The following is a 21,632-nucleotide window of genomic DNA, read 5'->3' as shown; positions in this document are numbered from 1 at the left end:
ACAATATTGATTCAATATTGAAATATTCAATATTCAAAGTATTATCTTCATTAATTCTAAGAATTTGCAATTTCATAAAACTTACAGAGAAACTAAAAAAAAAAGACTTTAAATACAATTTAACACAATTGTGTGGCAATGGTTGTGAGGAGTCTTACAAAAACGTTGTATAACTCTTGCATGGTAACTGCAACTGCAATAACCGTAGTATTTGTGGTAAGAACATAAGAACATAGTAAGCACATATAAAACTCTGTGTGGCTCCTCATTACCATGGTTAGATCAATGTATTTGTGCTTTCTATAAAATAAACAGTAACATTTGTGATCTGATATATTTAGAAACTATAATTGCCATATTTGTATCTTTAACTTTATTTAGGATTAATAAAAATGTTCAAAGTGAAAAAAAAAAAAAAATACTTCAGTTAAGTGACAAGTAAAATGTGCACACAACATTGATTCTCACTAATTTACCATACATTAACAATAGGTCCATTATTTTTTTAGGCGTGTATGTTACAAAAATCCAAATTTTTCTCACGTATCATCTTGAGTAGGGGAAGCCCAAATGCGCTCAAAACATCCTCTTTTTCCTTTAGTGTTGTAATGAGATGTGTGACATGAGCAGATGTGTTATTATGACAGCTCTGTCTTAGTCATTTGTGAAGTGGGCCAGATTAGACTGGTTTGAAACTATTTCTTTACAGTGTTTCTACCAATTAAGGCAACACTAAATGTATTATGGGCTTATTTTATATAAAGATTATCATTGGTGATTTGAGTAGCTTCTTCAGTTCATTATGGTGAAATATCAATATGTATATTTTTCTAGGCACATGCTTAAAAATAAATGTTCCATTTTTTGTGTCTGAATTCAACTTTCCAAAAAAGATACAGCGTTGTCTTTCTTTAATTAGTTCTTCTAACTTCTTCTAACTAATGCTTTAAAATACAGTCAATTAGAACCAAAAAAGTTCTAAACTGCCTTAGGCAGTTTTGTTCATCAAGCTAATTTATTATTTTAGTTAAATTTTTGTACATTAGCATATTGTTTTATCATTGTCAGTTTATTACTGTGCTCTCTTTGCAGATTCATCATGTACTAAAACTAAGCTAAATTAATAAACTAGATTTATGTACAAAACTACATCAGGCAGTTTAGAATGTTTTTGGTTCTAATGGACTATTTTAACGCGTTAGTTAAAAGTATGAACTCATTTGCATTTTAAAGAACAACATAAAGTATGCACTAATTAAAGAAAGACAACACTGTATATTTTGGGGAAGTGGGATTCAGACACGCGAAAAGCTACATTAGACCAAATTATTACACATACACGCTTTCATCATCACTCAAACCACACTGTGTGGTTCATATACCGCAGACCACCCAGTATACAGCTTTATTTCACAAGCATTTAAAGGAATAGTTCACACAAAAATGTAAATTATCCAATAATTTATTCACCCTCAAGCCATCCAAGGTGTATGACTTTCTTCTTTCAGCCGAACACAATCAGAGCTACATTGAATATCTTGCCTCTTCCCAGATTTGTAATGGCATTGTATAGTGCCCAAGTTTTTTGAAGCTCCAAAAAGCGCACCCACCCATCATAAAAGTAATCCATATGACTTCAGTGGGTTAATAAATGCCTTCTGAAGTGAAGTGATGGGTTTTTGTAAGAAAAATATCCATATTTAAAACTTTGTGAACTATAATCACTGGCTTTCAGCAACGGCCGTAAGCGCGTTATGCAGAGTTCACACTGCACTATTTTCAAAGTAGTCGGGTCACTGTTGTTTTCACACTGCACAACTATCTGGGGTAGCATTCAGTTGCTGGTGTGTGCACACTGCATGATGGATCGGCGACAGGGGTTTCGCACCGCATGACTTTACAAAAGAAAGAATCGCCGACAACTTCTGTCTGATCCGCAAACTACGTTTCACAACCAAACACACGCGAGAAGTGATAAGGAAATAATACAAGATCACGCGAGCATGAGACCGGAGTTCTCGCGCAAGACTGAAATTGTTATAAAAAATGATAGCCTGCAAGAAGATTGCGATCCAAATTGTCAGTTCGCTGATTTGCAGCGAAAAGGAGAAATAAAAACTGATTATGCAGGAGGAAATGGTTGTGGAGACGAGAGGAGCAAGGATTGTGTGCTCTGCAAAGAGAGTTGGGGGTAAATAAATAATTTTGCAATGTGCTGCTGGTCAAGCAAATGTTTGTGCTTTGTTTCTGTTTTATATAGTTGTAAATATATAAATGTAAAAAATGATATTCTGGTCTATAACTCCTCCCCGAACATCCCGCAGCCCTCTATCTTGCTCTCTCCTTGGTTATAGGTCATCACCGATGTAGTTTTCAGTCAGTACACATTCACACAGCAGGATTTTGAATCGCTGACAGGTCCAGATATTTAACATACCAAATATCTCACAGGCGTCGGCGACTCGTCAGCGATTCTCTCAGATCGCGTCTTTGATAATTAACACTGCACCGATTTGCCTATGATTTAAGCCATTTGCCCTAAACCTGTCGGTGAGTGAAAATCGGGCCTGAAATCATTCAGTGTGTGAACTCGGCATTAGGGTGACCTCTTACTGGACGTATGACGTAGGTGTAGCGTAAGCTTAGGTGAGAAGTGGCGAACGCGGAAGTGCAGAGGATAGAGCAAAACAAAACGCGGGTCACGCGAAAGAGGAGCTTATATCAGGTCAGAGGTCACCATTCCGCTGGAACTCGACTCTCTCGTGAAAGCGCGAATGGCTGTTGCCGGAAGCCAGTGATTATAGCTTATAACGGTTTAAATAGGAATTTATTTATTTTATTTTTACAAAAACCCAGCGCATTTATTGACCCACTGAAGTCGTATGGATTACTTTCATGATGGATGGATGCGCTTTTTAGAGCTTAAAAATCTCTGAACACTATTCAGTGCTAAACTATTCCTTTAATGAAAAATTTGAAAGCAAGAGAATCTTGCAACAGGAAACCATCAAGCCAGACAAGGTTGACGCAACAAAATAATTCACAATTTGGTTCCGATCACCATAGATGGTGTGGTTCTGCTGATCAACTGCCTGTAATTTCTCAGCACTGAAGCCATGTGTTTGCGGCCATTCTCTTAGTTACTTGTCTGATTTCGGGGTCGAATTCCAGTTGTTGAGATCCTACAAAGAAATATACACGTCCTAAACAAAGAGAAAAGAAAATGATTGAAAGGTCTGAAAATATTGCCACAGTTTGGCTTAAAATTGCTGGTTAACATATAGAGATAGTAAATTGATTTTGCCTCAATTTCTTTTAAATTCTCATTGTTTTTCTCCGGAAAAAAAGGCACTATATATCATGACTTATTTTTTTTTTTGTAGATTTGGGTCACATAATATATATTTTTTTTTTGAAAGTTTTACTCTCATGGTGTATTTTTTTGGAATAATTAAATAAAACAAAAAATACAAATATATACAATTATTTTTCATTATCATCACATTTCTTTATTTTTCTTACGGTTCAGTATCAAACATTAATTTGAAAAATCTATCTACTGTATATTGCAAAACATCACAAATATCACAAAATTCTTATAACAAGATACATTTTAATAAGGTAAAAAGGACCATTTCTAGCCCGACTAATTATTTACTGATTTGGGTCACTGTCGATTTTTCTTATATCGAGTTTATATAGATATAAACTCAGGATTGCGTCTGAATTGTGAAATATAAACCATAATTTTATTTTATTTTGTGCAGAAACTCAGGGTCCGTTTGCACAACAACGATGTACTAAAAATGGGAATGTTTTTCCTTTGAACCTCATTCTCAGTTTACCTTTTCAGGCCCCTAAATGAGGTTGTCGTCTAAATGAACGGCCAAAAATGTGTAGAAACGGTCACTAAGGTTTTTAAATTGCTTATTAAATTTGTCAAGGTGAGTTTGTGTGGGATTGGTTCCACAGGTGATACCAACCATTATGGGCCACTGCAGCATCCACAGGCGAGCCAATTCCTGGCCATTCATGAGCTATAGGCTTGGGAAAGCCTTCCATCATCTGTCCTGCATCTTCATTAAACCTTCACAAAGCAGAAAACACAAACACATCCTTCAAATAGAGATTTAAGTGCTTGGCAAAAGCCATTGTTAATTATCAATAGCTGTTAAGAGAGAATTAATTTGTTCAATTTCTTGTACCTCCAGCATTCGCCTCCAATGAAGAAATCAGTGAGACGTGTTTCTCGGAAATACAAGGCTGCATCAATGCTCTTAACAGTGGATGGGAATGTAAATTCTGAGATGTTTCTTGGATAGCCATGCTTTACTTTGAGAGAGCTAACCTCCCAGTATTGAGAGCCTGTGTGAGACACAACATGGAATGAAACTAGTAGTTTTAGGTGAAACAGTTCTTTATGATGATGTTGAGCTATGACCGCCTCACCTTTGAAAACTAGCATGCTGTTGTGGTTTGTGTTCTCATAGGCACCATCTATGTGAGATGGAAGTTCAGGCCACAAACTTGTGATTAGTGTGATTCCTATTTTCTCAAAGCTGGGATGTACCCGCCAAATAAACCTGCAACAGGCGTATTAGTCAAGTTAGACACAGTAGTAGTGCAATGATGAATGAGTGCTAAAAAAAATGTACACATATGGAGCCAGACTCAAGTTACCTGTTTTTAAAGAAAACTAGCTCCTGTTGCATGCCTGTCACAGCGTCGAATGACAGCGTAGGATCACATTTATCAGGTGTTTTCGGAGGAAGTCTGTCCAAACTTAATGCCCTCTTACCTGTGGCAGAAAAGAAAAGGTAAACATTTAAAGGTCAGCGTTTTTTCCATTCCACTGCGCTACTTTGTATTTGAATGTAAACGCGCTAGATTGACTGGCTTGACCGTTGCGCTGGCGTCTTAGCACCAGCATCTCTCGCGCATGACAGGGTTCTAAAAACACGCCGCTAAATTTAAAAGAAGTTCAACATTTAAAAAGCGCATGTCTAGGCCTTGCATTTTTTCATTCCACTAATCTGTGCCTCAAAGTGCAAAGAAAGGTGAATGGCCTCTCTCCAACTAACTATAGCAACACTACTCACCTAACTACTTTTTCATGTCGGCTATTTTCAAAGTGATGTGGCTTTCCTAACAAGCTAACATTACATCGCTGGAACGTATGAGCCGAACAGTAGTATTTTTATTTTCGTTTGCGAAAGAATATTTGAAGTGAACGAATCGTTCTAGTATACTTCCATGGCATGCACTGATTCATATTTCGGTCACTGGCGGGTGCTCTGAGCGTGCATCACCACAATTAAAATTAGGTTATTTATTATAGGCTGTTATTTTGTAGTCGTTTTATTTGTTGATATATAATTTTTAATAATACACAATAATATTTAATAATACACAATTTAAAGTTTTTTTTTCTTTTGAGAACCTTCTGAACCTACTGGCATAACACCTGCATGAAGAATCAATGAACAAGTGATACATTTTGATTCATTCCAGAGAATCGATAGGTTCAGACGGTTCATGACTCGATTTCATAAATTAGGTTTGATTTGACTTTAGCATACATTTTCTGTACTTTTCATTCATTTTTCATTACAGTCATTGTTTTTGGACAAGACATTCTTTTTTTTTTTATTTTTTTTTTTTAAATAAATTATATAAGCAAATTGAATAATTTTTTAGGCTTATACATGTATAGTGTACATTTTCAGAACAGTATAGCTAGTCTCTAATTTAAGTACTGTCTACACATACATTCTACAGCTTAACTTAACAGTTTCCCAACACTGAAAATATAGATGCATGTTCTTGCATTTCTTTTCAATATCTTAAGTGTGACAGAATATTCCCAGACATACCATACCATACATTTCCTGTATATCTTTGACGTCCTGGAAAGACAGCTGCAAAACAGAGTGCAAGCCAAAATTATAGGCTGGGAACATGATGGCTCCAGGATCTGATGAATGTGGAAGGCCGAGAGCGTGTCCAAACTCATGCACCGCCACAGCGAGGAGGTTATGGCCTTAAGGAAATCCACAGGTTTCATCACCCGTCATGTACGCACAGAAAACATTTTGAGTGTACATTAACAAAGCAAAAACCTGTCAATTGTGGACTCTTAGTGTATAGCTCAAATCTGCAATTTACTAAGAATATACATTAACATGATTGTGTCAGGGCTTCAAATGCACAAGTAACATTGACATGAGTCATGTGAAAGGGCATTCCACCTTTACTTCTATCAGTGAACAAAAGATGTTGCAACTGTCTTCTTCCTTTATTACCAGTGGCATTTGTTGTCCAGGCCTCCTCATCATCGAAGTGCACATCACCCCCAATGCCAGGCCCAGGGAAGAAGGCATGCGCCAGGATGCCTCCCTCACCATCAAATGGTGACCCATCTTCATGATCTACCATAAGTGCCACACGTTAATGTTCTGAGTTCCCATTTTTAAATATATATATATACACATATTGTGTGTACACACACACACAGATATATATATATTTACACACACATAGCATATTATGTAGACACAAACTGTTATGTTAGATGCGATTAATCGATTTGACAGCACTAGTTTCTATTAATATTCTTTAAAATTTCACCTCTTAATATTATATATATATATATATATATGTATTTTATATTTTAAAGATATGCATCTACTATATATGTATACACAATGTATTAATACATTGATATTAGATACACGTAAATATAACAAAACAAAAAAACTCATACATAATTTGTATATCTAATATTTTGTTTTCTAATAAAGATTATTTTTGTTATCTTCAGACAATTTTACACATGGATTCAGTTTTCAAATACATTTTGTAGCCAGACAACTACTTTATTTTTAATTTAGGCTTACACTCGCTGAACACACACACACACACACACACACACACACACACACACACACACACACACACACACACACACACACACGTACGTTGGGTTTCCATGTTTTATGGGGACTTTTTCCACAGACATAATGATTTTTATACTGTACTACAAACTGTATACTCTATACCCTAACCCTACCCATCACAGAAAACGTTCTGCATTTTAACATTTTCAAAAAACTTCGCTTAGTATGATTTATAAGCTGTTTTTCCTCATGGGAGGAAAGAAAAAGCCCCAACAGGGACAAGAATTTAAGATATTTTGCCCCCTAAACAAAGGGTTTATCAGAACCACACACACACATACATATGACTATTACTCAGCTCCATAATTTTGAAGTTCAGCTTTTCTCCCCCACCTTTGTTATTGAAGGAAATGACGATGTCAGCATCACTCCTTTTCTTTTGTTGGAATTTCAAGGGCACTGCTTGAGCCCAAAGTTTCCATGCCTGTCTGAATGCTGTCCTGACCTGGGCAGCTGTGATTTTTGAGCTGTATCTGGAGATTCTGAGCACAGGCAATATGAAAATATGATCCATCACACTGTGGGTTCTGCTGGGAGAGTATACTGAAGCTCACCTGTATGTCAGGGTTCTGTTTGTCCATCGCATCGTCTTTCTGAACTGCTCAGCATCAGATAGACCACAGCGAGCTCTTCTCATGGCTGCTACGGTCTGTGGATCCACATCTCCACTCTCTTCCAAGCCAAAGAAGTGTTGCATCTCCCTCAGTTTGGCCTGGAACGGGTCAGGTCCCGCTGCACGCCTCCCTCGGCCAGTTACAGGTTTATAGTTGTAGAATTTTCCCAGATAAACCTGTTTCATCCAAACCCATTTAAATAAACAGAAACTGCAGACATTGCATAAACTCCAAGACAACAAACAAGCCAACTTCAAATCATTCAAGTAAACAAATCACTCTCATTTGTTTCCATGCACTGATTCATTTCACGATTTCTTGGATTTTGTGTTACTTGAGCAGCAAATCAGCATATTAGAATGATTTCTGAAGGATCACTGAAGACTTGAGTAATGATGCTGAAAATTCAGCTTTGCCATAACAGGAATACATTTTTTTTTTTTATATATTCAAATAGAAAATAGTTCTTTCAATTTGTGATAATATTTCACAATATTACTATTTTTACCTAATTTTTGATGAAATAAATGCAGCATAAGAGACTTCTTTCAAAAGCTTTTGACAGGTACTGTAATACATTTACTATAAAATACAGTGTTATTGTATATTTATTAATATATAGTATTTTTGCATGTGGGATTTTGGCTTTCGTGGATTCCTGAAATTAAAGCTGAAAGGATTAAAAAACTGTTTGAATTATGTAATATCACTCACAAAGAGTCTATTGCCCAATAGGCAGTTTACTGTAATCGTTTCAAGAGTTCCACCACTGTGCAGGAAAGGACATCGGCACATATAGATACCGCTTTTATTTAATGCTGAGAAGACATACCCTTCAGCCAAACTAGATTGTATAGACTTGAAAATAAAGTCTCAGCTGCTGCCTGAACCCAAACAAACAGATGAACTAGAAGAACTAACTAGCACTATGAGCACCATTCTCTCTAGAACATTGGATGTGGTTGCACCTATTAAATTAAAAAAGGTCAGAGAGAAAAATAAAGCACCATGGTATAACAATACTACGCATGTTTTAAAGAGAGAAACCCGTATTTTAGAGCGTAAATGGAAACAAACTAATTTAGAGGTCTTTAGAATCGCAGTATGTCACGTTATAAAAAGGCCCTAAAAGCGGCCAGGGCTGAGCACCTCCGCAAACTAATAGAAAACAACCAAAATAATCCAAGGTTTTTATTTAACACCGTGGCTAAACTAACAAATAAACAGACGTCACCCGAACAAAATATCCCGTTACAGTTCAGTAGTAATGATTTCATGAATTTCTTCACTGAGAAAATAGAAAGCATCAGAACCACAATTGTAAACGTTCAATCTTCAATCGCGCCTTATAATTCAGCTTCAATTATCACCCCGCAAGAACAATTACAGTGCTTTACAACTATAGAACAAAAAGAGTTAAATAAACTTATCACTTCATCTAAAACAACAACATGTTTATTAGATCCTATACCAACTAAACTACTGAAAGAAGTGTTACCTGTAGTGGAAGAGCCTCTCCTCAATATTATTAACTCGTCTTTATCTCTAGGTCATGTTCCAAGAACATTTAAACTGGCAGTTATAAAACCTCTCATTAAGAAACCGCAATTAGATCATAATAATCTAGCAAATTATAGACCCATTTCAAATCTTCCATTTATGTCTAAAATATTAGAAAAAGTGGTGTCCGCTCAACTGGGCTCTTTCTTGCAACAAAATGATATCTATGAAAAGTTTCAGTCTGGATTCAGACCGCATCATAGCACTGAAACTGCGCTCGTTAAAATCACAAATGATTTACTTTTAGCTTCTGACCAAGGCTGTATCTCAATACTAGTTTTACTTGATCTTAGTGCTGCGTTCGATACTATAGATCACACAATACTCTTAGATCGACTACAAAATTATACTGGTGTTCAAGGACAAGCACTAAGCTGGTTCAAATCATACCTATCTGACCGCTACCATTTTGTCTATTTAAATGGAGAAAAATCGATCATAACTCCAGTAAACTATGGAGTGCCGCAGGCATCTGTGTTAGGCCCTCTGTTATTTTCAATATATATGATGCCACTTGGAATGTTTTATAAGGAAACATGGAATTAGTTTCCATTGTTATGCTGATGACACTCAAATATATATTTCATCAAGGCCGGATGAAAACGCTAAATTTTCCAAATTGACAGAGTGTGTTAAAGATATAAAAGATTGGATGACGCGTAATTTTCTTTTATTAAATCCAGACAAGACAGAGGTAATACTTATCGGTTCAAAAAACCGCCCACAAAACCTCGCACAATATCATAGGATGTCCTGTTACTTTATCCGCTACAGTAAAAGACCTGGGTGTTACACTCGATTGCAACCTGTCTTTTGAAAATCATATTTCATATGTTACAAAAACAGCCTTTTTCCACCTTAGAAACATTGCTAAGCTACGTAATATGCTATCAGTTTCTGATGCAGAAAAGTTAGTTCATGCATTCATGACCTCGAGACTGGATTACTGTAATGCTTTATTAGCTGGTTGTCCTGCATCCTCAATAAACAAGCTACAGTTAGTCCAAAATGCCGCCGCTAAAGTTCTTACGAGATCAAGAAAATATGATCATATAACACCGATTTTATCATCACTGCATTGGTTACCTATAAAGTTCCGTATTAATTACAAGGTATTGCTACTGACTTATAAAGCCCTAAATGGCTTAGCTCCAGTCTATTTAACGGATCTTCTATCGCCCTATAATCCATCGCGCTCTTTAAGATCACTAAATTCAAGGCTTTTGGTCATACCTAGGATATTCAGAACCACCAAAGGAGGGAGAGCATTTTCACATTTGGCTCCAAAACTCTGGAATAGTCTTCCTGATACTGTTCGTTGCTCAGACTCGCTCTCCCAGTTTAAAACTAGATTAAAGTCGCATCTCTTCAGCCAAGCATTCATATAATTCCACAGTTCAAACTACAATCCGGCCTCTAGCTCATAAATGCCAGAGGAGAACTGGCCCCCGACTGAGCCTGGGTTCTCCCAAGGTTTTTTTTCTCCATTAGGTCACCTGATGGAGTTTTAGGACACCATTAGGTCACTTGATGGAGTTTTTCGGTTCCTTGCCACTGTTGCCTTTGGCTTGCTCAGTTGGGGATATTTTGGGGATATTTAATTTAATTTTATCAATCAATAAATTCCTCTTGAAATAAACTTTGTTGTATTATTTAAATTTAATACTGTGAAGCTGCTTTGATACAATCTGTATTGTGAAAAGTGCTATACAAATAAACTTGACTTGACTTGACTTGACTTGAAAATAATGTTAAGACAACCACAGAAACTTTGGTAGTCTGCCCATATGTGCACTGGACTACATCAGTGTGTTTTGAATCATGCTCTTTCTTTCCGCAATTATTCACCTATAAAAAAATCAACATCATCGAACAGCTCAATGTGTTTACGCAAATCACCACATCCGAATTTTCACACAGCGACACAGCTGTTGTTGATAGACTCGAATAGTGGAAGTTGCCATGATTGCACACTATGACTTCCCTTAGTTTGTAAGGATACTGTGGTTAAGCATGAAATCACAAATAAATTCTTCTGAAACCTCATGTGACATCATATACATCTTCCTGCATTACAAAGCAGAAGATCAAGACTTTATGGATGAAACTGATGGAAATATTCAGTAAAGCTTAATCTGAAAAATTAAGCATTGAGCATTCATTAACATTTAGCAGTTTTTTTCTGTTATCATATCCGAATGAACGAATTAGCAACTTTCCAAACATTTAGAGAAATAACATTTACTCTAGTTGCATAGTATGTTTTGCAATTGTACTTAATTATTTTTTATGTTGTTTTAAAGATGTGTAGGTATTTTTACTTATAGTTTAGTATAGGCTACTACTGTAAGGAACCTGTGCTTTGTCATGTCTCTTATTGTGAAAATTGTCAGTTCATGTTCCTTTTGTAGTTCTGTTCATGGTAGTTTTGTTTGCTAATTAGACTCAGGTGTCCAGTGTTATCTAATGTTCGTGTGAACGTGCCCTTCATGGTTCATTGCTATGGTGAAGCTCTACGCTCTGTCATGTGTTCTGCGCTCAAGCCATGAATTACTGATTTGAGCCATTAAACATCATTTTTATCTGCATCTAGATCCTGACTCTAACTTGGTTCTTGGAGCATGTTACAACTACAGTACATGTAGTCCTGGGCAAAAAAAAAAAAAAAGAAAAGCCAAAAATGGCTAAACACTAAGCTTTTAATTGTCTTAACCACAAATTATTGGTCAGGGAATAAGCAAAATGTAAGCAAATGCACTACACTGTAAAAAAGAAAAAGTTAGTTCAACTCAAATTTTCAAGGCAACCGACTGCACAGAATTTTTGAGTTGAAGATATCAACTTAATTTTTTACGTTTTGAAGAACTACAATTATTAAGTTGCGTCAGCTAAGTTTTTCAAGTTCTGACAACTAAGTTTTTTTAATTCAAGTTACTGGAACTTTCAAGTCTGTAAAAGCTTACTATTTTGAGTTCAGATTACTATCCCCTGTAATAACTTACTATTTTGAGTTTAAATTACCCCCCTCCCCTCCCCTCCCTCCCTCCCTCCCTCCCTTTAAATCATCCACTGACAGTAAACCAGTTCATTTATGCATGTTTATTTGAACGACTTTGGCACAAACAGCTTTACAATTCCACAATGTAAACAAGTAATCTTATGCACAAAGCAAATACATCAGGTTTCGGTACCATAATATGGGCAATGTAAACAAGTAATCTTATACCCAAAGCAAATACATCAGGTTTCAGAACCTTAAAATGGGCAGTTTTTTTTTTAATTTCCGACTCTTGTTGAGACCTTACAAATAATGCAATATTGCCAAAGATGACCGATAAACAGTTGTATAGTGCCTGCCTAAGTATTAATTCAGAAATGTGTAAATCCCCACCTGAAAAAGCCAAATTATCTGAACTTTGAAATTAGCCAAAAATGCAAACATGCAGGCTATAACAGTAATGGTGAAACACAGCTTGCTTCTACTGAACAATCAATACCGTAGTCTCTTGACAGTAATATGACAGCTTCACATACAGTGCTATGCATAAGTTTAGACACCCATGCTAAAGTTGACTAAAAAGAGGAATAAAAAATCATCTTTTGGAAATTGAACTTAATGCCTTAATTAAATTTTTTGGGAAAAATCCAACCTTTAAGGACACCAATTTTCTTCGTGAATGAATAATGTATCGTAAATAAATAAATGTTCTTCCTTAAAATACAGTGTGCATAAGTTTGGACACCCCTATGTTAAATTCCCATAGAGGCAGGCAGATTTTTATTTTTAAAGGCCAGTTACTTCATGGATCCAGGATACTATGCATCCTGATAAAGTTCTCTTGGCCTTTGGAATTAAAATAGCCCCACATCATCACATAGCCTTCACCATACCTAGAGATTGGCATGGTTTTATTTCAGTTAGCCTAATAGCTAGTTTGATTTGCATTGAGAGATGATCTTATGGAAAGTACTCCATGCCAATGGGTTTTTTTAAAGATAACTGTAAAAGCCTCACTAAGCTGCTCGGTGCAATAATGGAGTGTACGCCCACAGATGGCGCCTGGACCGGCAGCCTTACCTATTTTTGTACTTTTAAGTAGTGTTGTGACTTCCAGTGCCCTGCGTAAGTCTGAGCTCGGACGAAGGACTCCTACTTAACACAGGAATACCAAGGTACACTGGGAAACATATCTCAGTGAAAATATGCAACAATGCCTGCCCGAAGGGAGGACTTACAGAATACACATATGACCCGCGAGCGGGATGCATATGGAGAACACTGGGGTATCCAGCCCCCAGGTGAAAGACACACGCTCGAGAGAGGCTTACAGTGGAAATACACACGTGGGGGTCACCCAAAGGGGGCACCATGCACATGGAGGCACCTAGCCAACACGAAAGCTGCCGGGAGCATAACTCTGGCGTTGACGTCAACAGCGCTGGAGGAACTCTTCCCGGAGAAACTTACCTGAGGAGAATATCGCACATATCCAGAGTGGAATCGCGACCAAGTGAAGACACCTGAGCAGATCCTAGTTACCGGCTACTTGAAACGAGTATTCGGGAATCCCAGTGACAAGACAACAGTGTGTCTTCCAGGATCTCGTGACCTCCTCATGCACCTCCGGGAAGAAAGGAACTGGGGGGGTGCGCTGACGGGTGTCAGCGCGTGCAGCCCCCAAGAAACAATCATCCAGCCACGAGCACTCAGGACAGGGTGGAGGGTTCCAGTCTAGTCCGATTCTCGCGGCGGCCCGGGAGAGCATGGCTGTCAATTCTGGGTCAGACTCGGCTGGCACACTAGAAGGCGGCAGCACGGCAGAGTCTTCATCCCCAGAAGACTCCAGCCCACCTTGCGATGCGGCGATCGACATCGTCTCATTGTCTGGTGCTCCGAATGAGACACGGGGGACGTCCGTAGATGGCCCCGCGACTGCACTCGGGAAGCACACGGGTTGCTGAGTGGAAGAGGGGGGTGTGGCCCGAGGAAGCATTGTCGGGGCAATGTTCCACACCGTAACCCTCAGGTCACCCTGGCCACCAGCCAAAGTATCACCTCTCGTGGAGGGGATAGATTGGGGTGTGACAGAGGGACTCTACCTCTGGTGAGGTCACGGAGTCTTGACCGCAACTCAGCGATGGTCATGTTCCCGCAGTAAGAACATGACTCATCCGCGAACACTGCCTTAGCATGCTCTAAGCCCAAACACGCAAGACAGCGTTTACACCCAGAAGTGCACAGGCGAAACATCTTTAAAAAGACATGCAAGCTCTTTTTGTGAGAGGAAGCCCAGCATCGGAGAACACACACGCTGTTGCAGACCACTGCACAGATCAGCAGGCAGGAATGTGGAACTCGCTGGAAAACGCCATAACACCAACACAGACTGGAGAGCTGCTCATCTCGAAGAATACTCGATGACACTCAGAGAACAGGCTTGCAGGAGTGAAGAGGACCTCGTGGCTCCGAAGCAAAAACATAACTGCATGTTGCCAGCGTACTTCCTTATATACCCACGAGGTGGGGCGGAGTTACGCTATGCAAATTCCGCAGACCCATGGCATTTCCTTGCCATTGGCTCGTTTTGTAATACTCCAAGGTGATAGGCTTTCTGAGCAAAACCCCATTCGTCGTCACGACGTAACTCGTAGTTACCATGAGAGGTAACATCAGGCTCATGTCAAGAGTCCAGGTTTGAACCCTCTAGTGAATATTTGGTCTTACATTAAACTCAAACAACAAGTGATAAGCCATTTAGATGCTTTTATCTATAGCTAACTTGAAGGAAACACCCTAGTATCCAAATAGCAACACCCTGCAACCACTCACAACAAAGCATTGTGCTGGTGCAGTTTTGCACAGACAAGCACCATTCAGAGTTTCTTCTTAAAATAGCATTTTAATATTTTATATATAGGTGTTTTTCCTTAATTACCTCTGCAAACTCCAGGTGGCCATCACTGGAAAGTCCTTCAGGACGCAGCGGGGAGGCGTACAGGACAGCAGGTTGCAGCAGAGTGAAGAGACCCAGCCAGAGATTCCCCATGTCTGCTGTTCACTCAACACTCTCAGAAAGGGCTTTATATATGACTGTCCTGACATCCAAACATTAAACAGACTACCTTCATTAAATGCACGCTCAAGTCAAAACAAGCAGCACACTGTGTTTTCTAACACTGATTATATGGTACAGGAACTATGCAAAAGTTTAAGCCAAAATGTGCATATAACGATTTGGCCCTGCGGTGTTGTGGGGTAGAGGGGGAGTTTTCGTGTTTTTGTATAGTTGTTACAAGCACACAGTGAGGAATCTCTCAACACACTGTGCAGGAACATTACAGGTGTTTTGCTTTTCACTAAAGTTAGGTAATCTGCTTTATTAAATAAATGATCAGAATGAGATATGAGGACATACAAGTTTATAATACCATAAATCAGCACCATAAAAGCAGCTATTATGTCTGTAAATAGGGCAGAGGTGTAAGGTTTGTGATTAATTGCACTTCCTTATACTATAGTATTATTTTGGAGAATTTGTACTAAATACATTACACTCTTACAAATAAAGGTTTTAAGGCTTTTTTGGCATTGGTTCCATGAAGAAACTTTAGCATCCATCGAACCTTTCCATGCCACAAAAGGTTCTTTATAGTGGAAAAAGATTCTTTATATCACTCAAATGTAAGAAAAAAAGTTCACTGTTCACCCAAATATTCTATTGCATTGTTGCAAAAAAATTAAATAAAAATTGGAATCTGTATTTTAGTGTAATAATGGAACGTATGTTCAATTACATAAGCTGTGTTTACACCGAAATTACCGGGAACAATTTGTCCCAGGAGCTTTTTTCCCCCCAGACCTGTGGCTGTCTGCGTTTCCATCGAGGTCTAAAGTACCGTGAAGATTAGGCAAATTAGTCCGGTGACGTAGGACTGCGCGTTACTTTACAGTTCCCGCTGGATTTTATCTTCTGAATTTAAGCTTAATAAAGCCTGAACCTCGTCGTCGTTCCATCTGTCGTATTTTTTAAAATCCATTGTTGGTTCTAATAGCAAACAATTTTTACTGCACGCAACGCAACAGATTTAAAAAAATGGTGGACGAAATAAAATGCGGCATGAACTCAACCAATCAGCATGTTCAGCGCCCAAGTCCCACCACCGAAAATTCCTGAACTTTGAAAAAGTACTACCTTGCAAGCAGGGACTTTCTGAGGGAGAATGTTTTACCCGGAACTTCATTTAGACCCTGGTTCCTGCGGTGGAAACACACTGTTCCTGGGGACATTATGCATTATGCACATTAATTATGAACCTGTATACAGTAGTTCTTAGTAGTCCTCAGGGAGGAATGAAAAAAGTAGTAGTTACTGATTAGCTAATAGTGAACTACCAATTTCATCTGTGCACTATTACTAGAGTGTTAATAATGAGTTATTCATTTGTTCCTGTGTAGTTATTCAATAATGACGGAACAATATTCTAAAGTGTGACCAAATGTTTGTTTCTTTTGGTTCCTCCAGGATGCAAACCAACAACGTTGTCAGAGGGAATTTCAAAGATTCAAAGAACACCTTTTACATTTCAGACAATTTTGGAATGTGATAACAAACTTAACATTGTTAATACCATTAATACTTTTCCCTCTGAAAGTTATTTTTAATTGTAATTTAATAAGTGTATGATTGTATCTTATGTGTGATAAAAATAACTGTTTTAGTTCCTTTGTCATTGCTGGCCCTTGTCAATTTGCCAATGGTTTGTCTTCCTTCAGTTGCCAAGAAATTTGATCTTCGAATTGGATGTTAAAGTCTTTGATGAATCAAAGACAGAGGTTGATGAGGAAGCATTTGAATATCTGCTGACACGACCAGATGTTGAGTCCTAGAAATGTTCATCCCAGACACAGCAAGTCTTGATGGTAAATTGTTTGATATGCTTATCAAGTTTAGTTAATTATCAGCTATATTCACCAATTTGCATATGCTAATTTGTCAATTGGACTAATTCTAAATAGCTGTAAAGCATGCTATCAAAGTAGTATGAACAGATCAATCAGACCATTGATATGGTTTATATTGAAGATTCTTTAAGCTCAAGCTCATAATTAGCAGATACTGAGGGCAGGTCAGAACATCTCCTTTCCCAAGTAAGGATCTCCAATCCTGCCTCTGAATTACATCTATATAGAATGACTTAAATAATAAAGATAGTTGGAACTATACACTTATCCTCTCTGCTCAATATTACATCATTCCCCCCTCCAGATGATCGAAGATATCCTAAAGAGCAGCCCTGGAGGCGAGAAAGTCATAAACGAATACGCTCATAGGTTTTTCATACAGTAATTTGTAAATTGATGTTTATGATGTTATGGGTTGTAATTGGTTTATGTTTGTGTGTGTTTAGAACAAGCCCTTCCTGGCGTACACTGAAAAAAACAATAAGTAAAATTTACTCAATTTTTCTTTGGCAAGTTTTTGCACAAATATTTTTTAAGTAAATTTCACACGCATATTTTTTAAGTAAATTTCACATATGGAATTAAGTAAACTCTACTTAACTAAGTTAAGTGAAAGTAACAAAGAAAATAAGTAATTTTAACTTAGCTAGTAAAAGGTTGAGTAATATTTATTTAGTTGAAGATTGCTTTGCTATACATTTCACTCAAACAATACAATATTGAATTAAGTATATGCTTTACTTATAAATATTTAAGTAATAATACAATAGATATTGTGTAAGACAGCATATCAGATGTTAAGCATCATGTGAACGCAGAGACCTCAATACTTGGTAGACAATACACAATGACGGTAACATTTGATGGATCGTTTTTGTGTTTGAATGTGTCATTTTGAGTAGAAAATGAACTCCAAATGTCTCAAAATGGCACATTACTAATCCTAACAACAAAAGCAATGATGAAACAGTGTAAATACAGTTTGAAAACAGTGAAAAATCAACCTCATTAATTATTCAAGTCCCAGTGCATGATGGGAACACCAGTATCAGAAAAGTTGAGTAATTTTACTTAATTTTATAACGTTGATATTTACGCTTTCATTTCTACACGCTTGAATTGAGTACTAATATAGAATTTACTTAATTTTTTTAACCCTCTGGGTTCTGAGCTGTTTTCTGGCCCTGGAGGTGTTCTGACATGCTCTGACATTTGTGCTTATTTCTGTTACTTGTGACATTGTCATGGCTAAAGTCTTATTACACTGTATTTAGCACAAACTCTGCTACAATAATATATCAGCAGCATGTGTGTAAAAGTTTGTAGTTTTGAGATAATGACATTTATGCGTGGTTTGTGAAAATACAAAAAAAAATTGTCACTGAAATAAGGCCATGAAACCCATACTGATTATTTCTTCACAAGACTTTTGAAAATTGTATCACGTAGCCTAGAATATTTGCTCCAAAACTATGTGAAAATCATCCTGACCGCTCATTCAGATTAGACAATATATTGATTTAAAATTTCTAAGACGTGTTTTGTGTGAAAAAGCCTTATGTGAAGAGGCGTGATCATCTCATTAATATGTAAGGCTTTAACACCTGAGAAAGACAAAGACACTCCCCTAACGGCCCTATTAGGAGCGATCAGGCCCTGTCATTCAGAGCAACCTTGCACAAAGAATGAGATTTAAAAAATAATGGCTTTTAGATTGTTTGGATTTATTTACAACACAACATAATCCAAAGATACACAACAAATGACAAAAGAGCACATTGAAAACAATGATCCAAAGACAGAGACCTTTGTGCCATTCCTAAAAACATTGTACATACCTTTCATTTCCAAGGTTGATTTTCACTTTACCATGTTCATGTACAGAGACTCATGTGAATGTTGAAGTCAGCAGGACTCAGTTGCATCTGGTTCCTGAAAGAAAAGAAAAAAAGTGAACATACTGGTATCAAGAGAAAATAGGCCTGCACGATTTTGGGAATTGTAGATTTTTCTGGTTAAAATTGCTTTTTAAAATTCACAGAATACACACACACACACACACACACACACACACACACACACACACAAATGTTTCCAACAATATATAATATAATGAACACCATGTTTGTTGTGCCTTGTAGGCACAAGCTATGTGCAGTACTGCATAAAATAATAATAACAATAACCTGTAGCAGCCTATAAATCTTCCAAAAGATTTCAGTAACAATGCTAGAGAAAAATATATTGATTATCTTATGTTACTTCAAATGTTTCCATTCGTTATGATGATATGAAATGAGATAATAGTAAAAACATAAAGCCTAATGTTTGGTGCATTTTTCCTTTCAAACGCGATCGCGCTCCAAAATATGATACATTCAAACCCACAGCGCGCTCCAAAATATGATACATTCAAACCCACAGCGCGCTCCAAAATATGATACATTCAAACGGGATCGCGCTCCAAAATATGATACATTCAAACGCGATCGCGCTCCAAAATATGATACATTCAAACGCGATCGCGCTCCAAAATATGATACATTCAAACTGGATAGCGCTCCAAAATATGATACATTCAAACGCGATTGCGCTCCAAAATATGATACATTCAAACGCGATCGTGCTCCAAAATATTAAACATTATGGTTATACATATCTATGTTTGAGCAGATATCCACAAACAGTATTTAACAGTAAACACGGGTCTAAATAGTATAATATTCACCATATACCTAGCAACAGTTCAACTGCAATGTAAAGTTTATGCAACAATACCATAAACTAATAAGTAAGAATTTCTTACCTTACATCTTTCTTGTCTTCAAATCGCGTTCTTCTTCTTCTGAGGTAAATCCAATGTAAGCTCAGACGAAACTCGACGAAAAGCAGAGACTTGTGAAGTTTTTGGGTGTTTTGTGTTTGAGGTAACCGTTCCATGTGGACGATTTGCATGTGAATCACTTTTGCGCGAGTGGGCGTGGTCGAATTAAAAGTAATTAGCAAGCGTTTGAGATACTGGACATACTGTTGGTTTTATACAAATTACTTAAACAGAGAATATTTGTTTTCAGTTTGAATCCGATCATTTAAAAGTACACACTTAAATGTGTATAAAGGTATATGGCTCATAAATGTGTGACAAGTATTCGCTGAGTTTTGTTTCAGTTTATAGACATGCTCAAGAAAAAAAAGTTTACCACGATGGAGAGGCAGAACGCACACCCTGTTTATTTTTTTTATTTTACAAAAGCACAATGTTTTGATTTGATTGTAAGTGGACACATACAAAAGTAGAAATATCACAGATTCTTTTTTTATATTTCTTTTTTCTGTATGACCATAAATGACGGAGTAATTTAAGTTTATTGTGCTACAATGTGAAGAAAATCCAGCAAAACGCGGGGGCGCGTTTGCCGACCTCAGAGGGTTAACTCTTGCCTGAACTAACTTTTTCATGTAAATTACATTGTTTTTTTCTGTAGTATTTACTTTACCACAAAATCATTTTTATCAGTGTAAAGAATATGCGAAGGGAAACATCTCTCTATTCTCATACTTGGCTGACCCCAGGAGCAAGCTTGGTTATGTAGTAGCTGTTGCCTCTCAATCTTTTTGATTTACAGGAGGAGGATATACTCTGTATATTGCAGAGTAATTTAAGTTCCTCCTTGTGTTCACTTCTTTGTTTTCCGGTATTGTTTGTGAGTAGCACACTGTCTCGCATTGTTGGCTGTTTGGCTCTTTTGTTGGTACTTGTTTAATAAACCTTGGATTCATCTTCGTCTTCTGTGGATATCAGCGTTACAAATAGACACATAACCAACATATATTTAGAAAGCCAACCCTTGAGACAGTTCAAGACTCAGAATTAATCAGACTGTTATTAATATTGAGATATTTAAGCTCAAACATAAAACAAAAACAAAACATATTAAGAATAGATTTATTAAATGTATAAAAATATTATATGAATGTAGTATAACAACTTATAACCACAACTAAGTGTAACCACAAATGCTTCATTTCAAATCTGAGGATGATATCTCTAAAATTATCCATGCTGTGAAGACTTAAGAGTATGTCCAGGGGAGTTTTTTTTAAAGAAAAAGCTGATGCTTATCAAATATTTTATTGCCATGTAAACACCCATTTACAGTCTTTGACTAATGTCTTATGAGGAGTACTCCTCCATTCATGCTTATTGTAGTCAATCGATGAACCTTTCACACCTCTGCCGGTATGAGACTTATAGCCTTATAAGTCTTATATAGCCTTGATTCTGGCATAATGGCTTGGCCATCTACATCTCTTTCATCCCACTATACATGAATAATCCACCTATTATCTTAAGTCTTGTTAGAAAAAAAAGAAGAAGAAAAAAACTATTCTTGGGACCTTATTATGTGAATTCTTTTAACAAACTAGATTATGGAATAGAAAAGCTCCTGCAGCAGGGGGATTAGAGCAACAAGTAGCATCAAGCTACATCACACAATTTAAAAGATTAATATTACAATTTTACTTAAAATCAAGTGT

The 21,632-nt window shown here is 37.1% G+C and overlaps 1 protein-coding gene across 1 annotated transcript; it reads right to left on the bottom strand.

Moving 5' to 3' along the window:
- Positions 1–2,892: 2,892 nt before the first annotated feature.
- LOC309489656 (matrix metalloproteinase-18) lies at positions 2,893–15,177 on the bottom strand (the record flags this gene model as incomplete). Its single annotated transcript, XM_082158521.1, has 10 exons — positions 2,893–3,203; positions 3,984–4,087; positions 4,206–4,365; positions 4,450–4,583; positions 4,681–4,798; positions 5,879–6,040; positions 6,303–6,428; positions 7,290–7,438; positions 7,511–7,746; positions 15,067–15,177. The coding sequence occupies 10 exons, from the start codon at positions 15,175–15,177 to the stop codon at positions 3,103–3,105; spliced, it is 1,401 nt and encodes a 466-aa protein (XP_082014647.1). The 3' UTR covers positions 2,893–3,102.
- Between the last annotated feature and the right edge of the window lie 6,455 nt (positions 15,178–21,632).

The sequence above is a fragment of the Leuciscus leuciscus genome (assembly GCF_965113295.1).
Source record: "Leuciscus leuciscus genome assembly, chromosome: 24".
NCBI classification, from domain to species: domain Eukaryota; kingdom Metazoa; phylum Chordata; class Actinopteri; order Cypriniformes; family Leuciscidae; genus Leuciscus; species Leuciscus leuciscus.
This window is presented reverse-complemented; position numbering and strand designations above follow the sequence as displayed.